This window comes from Heterodontus francisci, chromosome 30 (assembly GCF_036365525.1).
Source record: "Heterodontus francisci isolate sHetFra1 chromosome 30, sHetFra1.hap1, whole genome shotgun sequence".
Classification (NCBI taxonomy): domain Eukaryota; kingdom Metazoa; phylum Chordata; class Chondrichthyes; order Heterodontiformes; family Heterodontidae; genus Heterodontus; species Heterodontus francisci.
In genome coordinates this window covers 9,211,857-9,223,857 of record NC_090400.1, presented here as the reverse complement: position 1 = coordinate 9,223,857, position 12,001 = coordinate 9,211,857, and the positions used below count along the sequence as shown (strand labels likewise).

General features: G+C 45.5%; 1 protein-coding gene across 4 annotated transcripts in view; it reads right to left on the bottom strand.

Moving 5' to 3' along the window:
* Positions 1-12,001, bottom strand: part of LOC137346566 (protein spinster homolog 1-like) — a 236,450-nt gene that overhangs the window by 217,295 nt on the left and 7,154 nt on the right. For all 4 annotated transcript variants that reach the window (XM_068010075.1, XM_068010076.1, XM_068010078.1 and 1 more), the window contains exon 2: positions 2,929-2,994. In XM_068010075.1, the coding sequence (XP_067866176.1) occupies positions 2,929-2,994 (66 nt within the window). The remainder of the gene's footprint in view (positions 1-2,928; positions 2,995-12,001) is intronic.

Genomic DNA, 12,001 nt, shown 5'->3' with positions numbered 1-12,001 from the left:
AATGATTCCATAGATGCTGGGCTTTGTATTTTCTTAAAAGGTCAATAGAAGGACTTGAGATTTTGTGTAAAAATAAAGCTTTACTGGATGTCACATGCCTTAAGCTAAATAAACAACAGGAGCCTTGGTGACTAGGGGAGTTGTTTACAGAGAAGTGACATGTCAAGATTTATGGTGGTCAAGACTTGGTTTCGTTTTGGATATATTTTGAAGATGGTATTCTGACAGAGTTCTTCTTCTTGCTGGGATGGGTCTCCATCTTCCTTCTGGCTTCTGGCTTCCTGCCTTTTGCACAGAAAATGTCTCTTATTAAAACCCCTGATCAGAGACTTGGTTTCTGTCAGGTGGCCAAAATATCTCTCCCTTTGCGTTTTATTTAATGGTGTTGCCATTGTTAGACAATGGGTTTAGATGTTGCTCATCTCTATGGTATCTTGATTCAGTGGTGCCATTTATCCTGAGATGGGTCTGCAGTCTCCATGTCTAACAAGTCATTGTTAGCCCAACTTGTTGAAGACATTAACATTGAATGGGCCATTTACATTTCTAATGCTTTTTTTAAATTTATTTTTTATTTTATTTTATTTTTTATTTACAGATACAGCACTGAAATAGGCCCTTCGGCCCACCGAGTCTGTGCCGACCAAGAACCACCCATTTATACTAACCCTACAGTAATCCCATATTCCCTACCACCTACCTACACTAGGGGCAATTTACAATGGCCAATTTACCTATCACCTGCAAGTCTCTGGCGGTGGGAGGAAATCGGAGCACCCGACGAAAACCCACGCAGTCACAGGGAGAACTTGCAAACTCCGCACAGGCAGTACCCAGGATTGAACCCGGGTCCCTGGAGCTGTGAGGCTGCGGTGCTAACCACTGCGCCGCTAACCACTGCGCCACTGTGCCGCGACCAGATATGACGATTGGTTCTGGATTCCAGCAGTTACCATGTGAATTCACAGTCCAGGAGAGGTCACCTAACCACTTACTCCATCTTATTTTGCAGCAAACTATGTCCACTCTGAGTTCAATTCATCAGTTCATATTATAGTTCATACTTTCTCCTTCTGTGGGTGTGACAATGTCATGGGTAAAGATCCATATTATAGTCATTGTATCTACCTTACAGGTTTTTTCCTTAGCAAATACACTGGATATCAGACTTCCTCTTGCTTTCAGTTTTTAATTCTGTTTCTTCTGTGCTGAATTCTTGTGCTAATCCTGGTGATAATCATGAATGCTCAGGAATGGATTTGAGTTTTTTTTTTAATTTTGGACACCCAGTGCCATTACTTTCAGGTCAATGATAATTGTAAGGAAAATGTTCCGTAAACATACCTCTAAACCAGTTCCCAAATGCACTTCCTATCAATCCATAAACATCCTTCCTCCCAAGTCTCCAAGCATCTCTCTGTCTCATTCCCCATGGATATTCCCCACAGACCAACCATGATCTCATTAAAATGCAAAACAGGCTTGTGGAGCTAAATGGCCTACTCCTGCTCCTATGTTCCCATTCCAAAACATTCCTCCTGCCCACTCCACAACTGCTCCCCTCCCTGCTCTCCAAACATACTTCAATTTCTCAAGCACAACTTCCTCCCCATTCCCGCAGCAACCTTCCTCCCCATTTCCACAGCAACTTTTCTCTCCATTCCCGCAGCAACTTCCTCCCCATTTCTCCAGCAACCTTTCTCCCCATTTCTCCAGCAACCTTCCTCCCCATTTCTCCAGCAACCTTCCTCCCCGTTCCCGCAGAAACCTTCCTCCCCATTTCTCCAGCAACATTCCTCCCCATTTCTCCAGCAACCTTCCTCCCCATTTCTCCAGCAACATTTCTCCCCATTTCTCCAGCAACCTTCCTCCCCATTTCTCCAGCAACCTTCCTCCCCGTTCCCACAGAAACCTTCCTCCCCATTTCTCCAGCAACATTCCTCCCCATTTCTCCAGCAACCTTTCTCCCCATTTCTCCAGCAACCTTCCTCCCCATTTCTCCAGCAACCTTCCTCCCCATTTCCCCAGCAACATTCCTCCCCATTTCTCCAGCAACCTTCCTCCCCATTTCTCCAGCAACCTTCCTCCCCATTTCTCCAGAAACCTTCCTCCCCATTTCTCCAGCAACCTTCCTCCCCATTTCTCCAGCAACCTTCCTCCCCATTTCTCCAGCAACCTTCCTCCCCATTTCTCCAGCAACCTTCCTCCCCATTTCTCCAGAAACCTTCCTCCCCATTTCTCCAGCAACCTTCCTCCCCATTTCTCCAGCAACCTTCCTCCCCATTTCTCCAGCAACCTTCCTCCCCATTTCTCCAGCAACCTTTCTCCCCATTTCCCCAGCAACATTTCTCCCCATTTCTCCAGCAACCTTTCTCCCCATTTCCCCAGCAACATTCCTCCCCATTACTCCAGCAACCTTCCTCCCCATTTCTCCAGCAACCTTCCTCCCCATTCCCACAGCAACATTCCTCCCCATTTCTCCAGCAACCTTCCTCCCCATTTCCCCAGCAACCTTCCCCACCTCCCCACCATTTCCCACAGAAACCTTCCTCTCCATTTCCACAGCAACATTCCCCCATTCCCGCAGGAATCTCCCCCCTCCACTGTTCCTCCAGCCCCTCACCTCCCCATTGCCCGAACAATCCCTCTTTTCCTTCCAAAAGCACATCTCATCCCTATTCCCCAAATCACCCCTTCCTCATTCCCCCATACCCCTCCAATATTTATATTTATTTTAAATGCAAGATCACACTATTGTTTGAAGGATTATTGAGAAACAGTGCAATATTGGCTACAGTTACCATTGAATTCATGTCCTTTCCCATTTTCTAGGTTTCAGAAAGCTCTGAAAGTAGATTTCAACAAGTGGAAGGGGTAAGCACAGGGGCATTGAAGGGAAAAATAGAAAATGTATTTTGTTGCACTTACCTGTCTGCAATAAACCAGCCGAACTGTCGTTTATTTTAAAGTAGTCCTGAATATCATTTAATATACCTGCAAGAGAGCAACACAAACAGTATGAATGAGCAGTGCAAAGATTAGAAATTTAGTAACGAAGGACAGTGACACAGCCATCATTGGGGAACAAGGTCATGGGGCTTGTGCTTAGTTCCACTCTCACCCATACAATCATAGCCAGAACATCTCCTGCAATCGCTTCTCCTCCCACACCCGCACTGTCTCCTTTGGAGTCCCCTTAGTATCTATGTTTGGCCCCCACACTTAGTCACCTACACTCTGCCCCTTTGCAACACCATGCACAGACTTGGGGTCAGTTTCCACATGTATGCTGATGACATCCAGCTCGATCTCTCCACCACCTTTTCCTCTATGTTGTCTGACTGCTTGCTTGACATACTGTCTTAGTTGATTCCTCACCTTCGGCACTTCCACAATCTCCATTCCCTCACAATTAGCTCCATTCCCCTCCCTGGCCAATGGCTCCAGCCAAACTAGACTGTTAGCAAGTGTTATGGGCGGCACAGTGGCGCAGTGGTTAGCACCGCAGCCTCACAGCTCCAGGGACCCAGGTTCGATTCTGGGTACTGCCTGTGCGGAGTTTGCAAGTTCTCCCTGTGTCTGCGTGGGTTTCCGCCGGGTGCTCTGGTTTCCTCCCACCTCCAAAAGACTTGCAGGTTGATAGGTAAATTGGCCATTGTAAATTGCCCCTAGTGTAGGTAGAGGGTAGGAGAATGGTGGGGATGTGGTAGAAAATATGGGTAGTGTAGGGTTAGTATAAATGGGTGGTTGTTGGTCGGCACAGACTTGGTGGGCCGAAGGGCCTGTTTCGGTGCTGTATCTCTAAATAAATAAAAATAAACCTCTGTGTCCTGTTTTGCACTGAGCAGAGTTTTTAACTCCATATCTTCTCCATCACGGGGGTTTTGACAAGTACATAGCGAGAAGCTGTTTCCAGTGCCAGAAGGGACGATAACCAGAAGACACAGGTTTAGGTGATGATCAAAAGAGCCAGACATGAGATGAGGAGACCTTTCTTTTAACACAGTGAGTTATAGTGATCTGGAAAGCACTGCCTGAAAGGGTGGTGCCTGCAGATTTAATAAAAGTGAATTAGATAAATACTTGAAGGTGTGATGGAAACCCCACCTGCCAAGAATGAGGCATATTCATTTTGTTATATGGAACATAAATTTTAAACTCTTACTGGACTAAAACCATGGTTGCACCTGCATTCTAAGCGACAGTTGCCTGGAGAAGTCAATGGAACTGCTCCCTGATTCAATTAACCAAATGGATTTTGATCAAAAGATATTGAGGGTGTGAAAGTCAGCATTCCACCCATCTCCACCCCCCCCCCCACTACCCACCCCCACCCCCCCGGCTACAGAAGATGTCTATTAAGATTGAAATAATCCACAAAACTTGCCAGGCAGGTTGTCCCGAAAAAAAAGAGCTAGTCAAATGACTGGCCTGTTGGCCCAGGTTTTGGTTTGAATTGTGTTCACAGAACAGTTTGGGTCAGACTGCAAATTGAAGACAAAAGCAAAGACAGCATCTCCCTGTTTCTCTCTCTCCCTCTCATGAAAAGCAGAGACTGCAACTGGATTTCAAGAAGATAGAAAACCATTAAAACAAGTTTGAAAGAGTGCACTGGGCCCCAACAAGATGGCAAGATTTAACTGCAACCAAAGACCTTACATCAAACTCAAAATACAGTAAATGAACTCCAGCTAAAGCCTGGCTCAGGTATAAAATTAAAACCCAACCCGGGCCCAAGTTCTTTAATTTTTTCTCATGCCCAACCCGACACAAAAATATCAAGCATATTATTGAAGCAGAAAAAAATCATAGATTAAAAAGAAAACAACACAAAACAAAACAGCACAGTCCAGCCCGACCTGACCCGAGCCTGAATGCTGGGCACAGAATATAGACCCGACCTGACCCGACCCGACCTGAACCTGACACATGTAGTCGGGTTTGGTTGGGTAACCAGGCTTTAACTCCAGTTATTGCTTCAAACCTTTCCCCTTGATTCTTTCTACTTTTCTGTCTCTATCTGCATGTGTGTTTATCGCATGTGCATGCTAGTGTGATCGTGTCGCGTATTTTTAGTAGCTTTAATAAAGGTTAATAAACTTCCACCTTTCTTGCTTAAATCTAAGAAAAACTATCTGGTTGATTTCTTTGCTATTACAATTGGAGAGCAGTGAACAGGGATTCACTGAGGGGAAGCTAAAAACACGGTGTTTTAAAATTTAAACCCTCTTACGGTCAAACTAGGAAAAGGCTGAGAGGGAACCCCTAGACCCCTTTCTCACCTGGTCGTAACAATGGGAAGAAAATTGCAGGGCTATGAGAGTAGAGTAGGAGAGTGGAACTAATTGGATTTCTGTTTCAAAGAACTGACACAGGCATGATAAGAACATTACAAATAGGAGTAGGAATCGACCATACAACCCCTCAGACCTGCTCCGCCATTCAATACGATCAGGGCTGATTTTTTTGCCTCAACTCAACTTTCTCACCTGCTCCTCAAATCCCTTGATTTCTTGAGACCAAAAATCTGTTTATGATTGGCCTAATAGCTTCTTGCTGTGCTGTAAGATTCCATAATTCTATGCCTCTATCACAAAAACAACCTATTTCCACCTCCAACACATTCCTAAGCTCCATCCCATCCTCAGCCTATCCTATTGCCTTTTTCAGCTCCAGGCTCCATTAGGGGTAATTTTGATTTTGGCTAATAGTGTAAAGCAATCAGCCTCCTGTTCTCCATTTCTTACGAAAGCAGGGAAGTTATGCTGAAACTTTATAACGCTCTGGTTAGGCCCCAACTGGAGTATTACATCTAGTTCTGGTCACCAGACTTCAGGAAGGATGAAAGGGTCCTTGAGAGGTTGCAGAGGAGATTTACCAGAATGGTTCCAGGGATGGGGGATTTTATTTACAAGGTTAAGTTCGTTCACCTTAGAAGAAAGGAGATTGAGGGGAGATTTTATAGAAATGTACAGGATTATGACAGGCTTAGATACATTAGAAAAGGAAAAACTGTTGCCATTAACTAATGGTACAAGGACTAGGGGATGTAGATTAAAAGTTTTGGGCAAAGGATGCAGGGGGAATATGAGGAAGCACTTTTTTACATAGCGGGTGGTAATGACCTGAAACTTGCTGCCCACAAGGGTGGTGGAAGCGGAGATAATGACTTCAAGAGGGAGTTGGATGGCCACTTGAGACAGAAACTTGCAGGGCTACGGAGATTGAACGGGGAAGTGGGATTTACTGGACGGCTCCGTGGAGAGCTGGCATGGACTCAATGGGATGAATGGCCTCCTCTGTGCCGTAAATGACTCTATGACTTTATGACTCTCCTGATTTTCATTTCCTGAAATCAAGTTGCCCCCAAAAGCCTTCAGAAAAATTAAAACATTAATTTAAAATACATTTTTTTTCAAAATCCAACAAATCATTTGCCCCCATAATGTTCTCACATCACTTTAATTTTCCCAATAGCACTGGAAATGCTTGTCTGAGCTGTTTAAGGTTTCTTAAGCGAGCTCTCAGTGCCAGGCTTTAATTCTGAGGTCAGATGCATGGTCATCAGTCTGTATTACTGCAAACTAACTGTTTAACACTGGCTGTCAGGTGACAGTACACAGAGTGCTGAGACTGCAGCCACATGATAATTCCATTTTTCTTACACACGGCTAACTTCTTCTAGTTGCACAAATATTACACAAATGATCAGGTTTCAGACATCCAAAAACCACAGATTTATAACAGATTACCAGCTGCAGTCAGACCCAGCCAGAAGTCTCAAAGTGATGCGGAGCCTCATGCCGAACTTGTGCGCAGAGCTGCCAACTCTAATTGGGCAGTTCATCACATGACCTCCCCCGCTTCCAACCATCCAGTCAAACAGCCATTTTTTCCATTTCCAAAATTTTTTATCACAAATAAATGAAAGTGTTCAAAGGTAGATACCTTCCAGGAAGGTAATTATTTTTACATTTGAGCTATAACCAGGTAAAGTGCCTCACTCTTGGCTGAAATGTTCAAAGATAAGGTTGTCTCTGATGTCCCTTGCATGTCTCTCCATGGCCCTACCATAAAATTCTCATTCATATTATTGGCCTCATCTTCAGACTCTTCAAATTCATCCTCATCTGAGGAGGACTGCTGCTGCTCCTCTTCCTCTGCATGCAAAGTCTGTCCGTGTTGCATTGCCAGGTTGTGCAGTGCACAGCAGACAACGATTATTTGTGAGACCCTCTGTGTGCTGAAGAGCCCCTCCAGAACAGTCAAGGCAACGGAAGCGCATTTTCAACAAGCCAATGGTGTGTTCGATGATGGCTCTGGTGGATGCATGAGCAGCATTGTATCACACTTTAGCTGCGCTTTGGGGATGACTCACTGGTGTCATTAACCATGTCCAAAGTGGGTAGCCTTCGTCACCCAGGATCCGGCCATCAGCTTGGGCTGGTTCTTCAAAAAACTCCTGGTAGTTGTGAATTTCGCAAAATGTATGAGTCGTGACAGCTCCCTGGAAAACGAGCACAGACCTGCATGAATTTTCACCTGTGGTCACAAACCAGTTGAATGTTCACTCTAGGTAAATGAGCGATGGCACCGAAGGCCACTGACCTTGCTTCCTGGCTTCCTTGTCTACTGGGAAATAGATTAAATCATTGGCATGATGGAATATTCATGCACCTATGAGTCGCAGCCTATGAGATGCCACGTATGTCGCCTAAGCCCTGGAAAGCACCACTAGCAAAACAATTGAACGCAGCAGTCACTTTGAGGGTAACTGGCATGGGATTCCCGCTGAAACCACGCAGTTGCAGGTCATGCCAAATGATCCCACAAATTTCAGTGACCATCTCATGTGACATTCTGAAACGTCTCTGGCATTGCCTCTTGGACATCTGAAGGTAGTTTGTCCTTGTCCTGAGGATGCGCTGACACGTCTTATGTGATGCCTTCCCTGGATGGCATCATTCTGAGCAGCCTCCCCCTTTTGTGCTGCCTACTGCTGGCCTAGTGGCAATCAGCCTCTGAGCGACAAGAGCCCTCCTCAGTCGCTTCCTCTGCTCTTCTTCCCGAGGTAGGAGAAATATTGGATGTATGAGACCCATGTCTTTGCAACTTTACAACAATTATGAGACCAGCATTAAACTTCAACCTTGTTTTGCCACAAAGCTGAAGTAATGAGCAGATAATTGTATGCGCCAAACATTGTACACAGCGTAAAATCCACCCACCCATCATTTGTCGCCTCCCAATCGATTTGCAATCCTTGAATGGCCACATGGTTTCCACTATCATTCGGAAAAATGATACATGTTACATTTGAGTGTGTTTTCCCACATTCCACCCTCCTCCTGTTACCTTACAGCCTGAACCCATCACCCTTGGCACACCCAACGTTACCTTGCACCTTCTCTCTGTGACCCTTGAACTTCCCCCCATTACCTTGGACCGGATCATTATTAACTTATACATGCCATCTCTCCCCCGTTCCTACACCTGTCATCATCGATATGCCCACTCTCACTCTTGATCCTCCAGTTCTCCACCTCAATGTCATTGCCGTCCCGTTCGCCTCCCCATGATTCATTCGAATATCCAACCCTAAGTCTGGACCTGCCCCTCTACTGAATCCAGCTTCCTCCTGTGATTGTGACCAGTCCCTCCATCAGCCTGGGTTCATCCCACAGGACCCCAATGTTGACAGCAGTCACTCCTCCTTTTACGTCCGTCATGAACATTTTTTATCTGCTCCAAACACAGCCCTCCATCGACCAATCCAACATCAGCAACAGCAACACCTACTGCACACCCTAGACACTAGATCATTCCTTCCCCTGCACATCCAGGCACCCGAGACTCCACCCAGTGTCCTCCCCAGCTACCCTCCCCCACACCTCCACCCACCCTGTAAAACAACCTCTCATTGCTTGCCCACCTCCCCTGCAAAGCAAACCACCCTTGCTTGCCCCGAACCTGGAGCCAAACATCCATTCCAATGTTGGCCTTCCTTGTGCCAAAAAGTTCAAGTAAGAAAGACATTGACCTCAGTCACAACTGCACAAAGTCAACTGGTGCCACGCCACCTGTAAACAAACGTGAACCAGGTGCCACGCAATTCCCGTGCACTGCTGACTTAATCTGGCAGGTAGGACACAATTTAAAATAATTATAAGGTAATGAGTATTTATGCTATGCAAATGTATGGAAAACTGGAACCCGCCACAGGATGGGGTGAACTCCAACCAAGTACAAACACGCCACTGACTTAACCTCAAAAATAAAACCCGCCGTTGGAAATACAAAATATCAGCTCACATCTAATTAAGGGCTCTTGCAGTGCCCATAAAATTCTCCCCATGTATTCGTAAAATGACCTGCTTAAATCCATCATCCGAGCATTGAAACATATAAGATCCTGAGGGGTCTTGACAGGGTGGATGTGGAAAGGATGTTTCCTCTTGCGGGAGAATCTAGAAGCAAGGGTCACTGTTTAAAAATAAGGGGTTGCCCATTTAAGATAGAGATGAGGAGAAATTTTTTCTCTCAGAGGGTCGTGAGTCTTTGGAACTCTTTCGCAAAAGGCAGTGGAAGCAGAGTCTTCTAATATTTTTAAGGCAGAGGTAGCTAGATTCTTGATAAGCAAAGGGGTGAAAGGTTATCGAGGGTAGGTAGGAATGTGCAGTCAAGGTTACAATCAGACCAGCCGTGATCTTATTGAATGGCGGAGCAGGCTCAATGGCCGAGTTGCCTACCCCTGCTCCTAATTCGCATGTTTGTATGTTAGGAACAGGATTAGGCCACCATTCAGTTCTCATATGGAAACATGTTTAGTTCTGTGAGTCCCCTTTCATAACTTAGACCCAAGTCACAGAATCAATCGTATCATTACTATCACCAACACATCAATGTCCCTTTGAAAGCGGTGCACTCAAAACCAAATACAGTGTCCATATCTGGCCTCACCAATGATCTATGTATGAATAGAGTTATTTGTTTCAACTTACAATAAAATATTCTTGAGATTTTTCTCTTCCCTGCTTCTTTGAGATGGCTCATTTCTCAGACGCAACCAAGAGGTAAAATGGGTGAAGACCTGTCGGGCTGGATTTTCCCACAGGCTTCAGGATTCTGTCAGGACCAAATGGGGGTCCCGAGTCCGCACTTGCTGGGAGCCACACCGGGGGAGCCATTTTTCCAGATGTGGCCTCCTAATTGTCCCCCTCTGCACCCCCTGTCCTATGAAGGATGGCGGGTGGGCTCCCGATGCTGTCGGCCCAATCACAATCATTTCTTGCCTCCACTCTGTTCATGAGGCAGCCGCCCAAAAAAAAACATTTGGGGCTTGTGCCAGGACCCCTGTGGACCGGAGGGTCAGTGAGACTCCTGCTCGCACCCAGGCAAGTGGAAACACTTCACTTCAAACCACTCCCAGAGTGATCAAAGCCTGAATATTGGCTGACCTGCAGCTGCACTCCCGGTACTGCCCCGAGATCCCAGCGCAAGGCCCAGCTGGGGTACTGGGGTCAGCAGTCAGACCTGTGCTAGGAGCGAGCCCAGGCCACAAAAACTCAGGCCATCTCTTTTCTCAAAGGCAACATGCAGCTCAGATACACTGTCCCTTGCAAGGCACCGAGCGTCGAAGGGGAGGGGAAAACTACATTTTTATCTCTATTCCTGTAACTATGTCTGCTTCTTCCTCCTCCGCCCCTTTTCTTACTGTAGCAGTTACACACATTTCTCATTATTTACTCATGGTATCTGGATCACTCCTTAAATAATTCTCTCCTCTTTATTTTAAAAGAAAAACTTTACCTGAAAAAAGCTTTTGGAATTTGTCCACTAGTTTTTCTTCAAATAAACAAAATAAACCGAGCAGTTATTGTTAGAGGGCCTGGAATAAAATTCCAACTAAATGCTGCTAATTCCTCCTGGGAAACTATGCACACACTGCACTTCCTCCAACTGCGGGGTCTGTCTTTAGTTCTGAGCAAAAATACCAAAGACTTTTAGGGCAGCCAGAAGCCTTGAATTACAAGGAGTATTGGGTACTCAGACACAACATTGTGGCAATTTAATCACGCTGTTGTGAAATATTTCATTTGAAAATGTCTTTTGTTACAAACATTATTTTGAACCTTAGAAATTACAGTTAACAGAAAATATTAGATTGCTTTTTAAAAAATGCTTTTCATGATTTAATTGGGTCACCTTGTCCTTTAATTTACTGGTAGGGTCTCCTGATTGGTCATTCACGATTGGTTGTTTTCATAATCCTTAGTCTTTTGGTAGATTTCTGGCCACTTTCCTCATGTTTAATTTAGCCATTCCCTACCTCTTAACTTCTGATTTTCTACTATTCTATTTTGGATCTATCAACAAGGTGTTGTGAGAAAAGTGCGACCAAAAATTGTGATGGTGACAATTTTTTAAAAATTCATTCATGGGATGTGGGCGTCGCTGGCTAGGTCAGCATTTCTTGCCCATCTCCAGTTGCCCTTGAGAAGGTGGTGGTGAGCTGCCTTCTTAAACCGCTGCAGTCCCTGTGAGGTAGGTACACCCACAATGCTGTTAGGAAGGAAGTTCCAGGATTTTGATCCAACAACAGTGAAGGAATGGTGATATAGTTCCAAGTCAGGATGGTGTGTGACTTGGAGGGGAACTTGCAGGTGGTGGTGTTCCCATGCATTTGTGCCCTTGTCCTTCCAGTTGGTAGAGGTTGCGGGTTTGGAAGCTGCTGTCTAAGGAGCCTTGGTGCATTGCTGCAGTGCATCTTGTAGATGGTACACACAACTGCCAATGTGCGTTGGTGATGGCGGGAGTGAATGCTTGTGGATGGGGTGCCAATCAAGCAGGCTGCTTTGTCCTGGATGGTGTCAAGTTTCTTGAGTGTTGTTGGAGCTGCACCCATGCAGGCAAGTGGAGAGTATTCCATCACACTCCTGACTTGTGCCTTGTAGATGGTTGACAGGCTTTGGGGAGTCAGGAGATGAGTTACTTGCTGCAG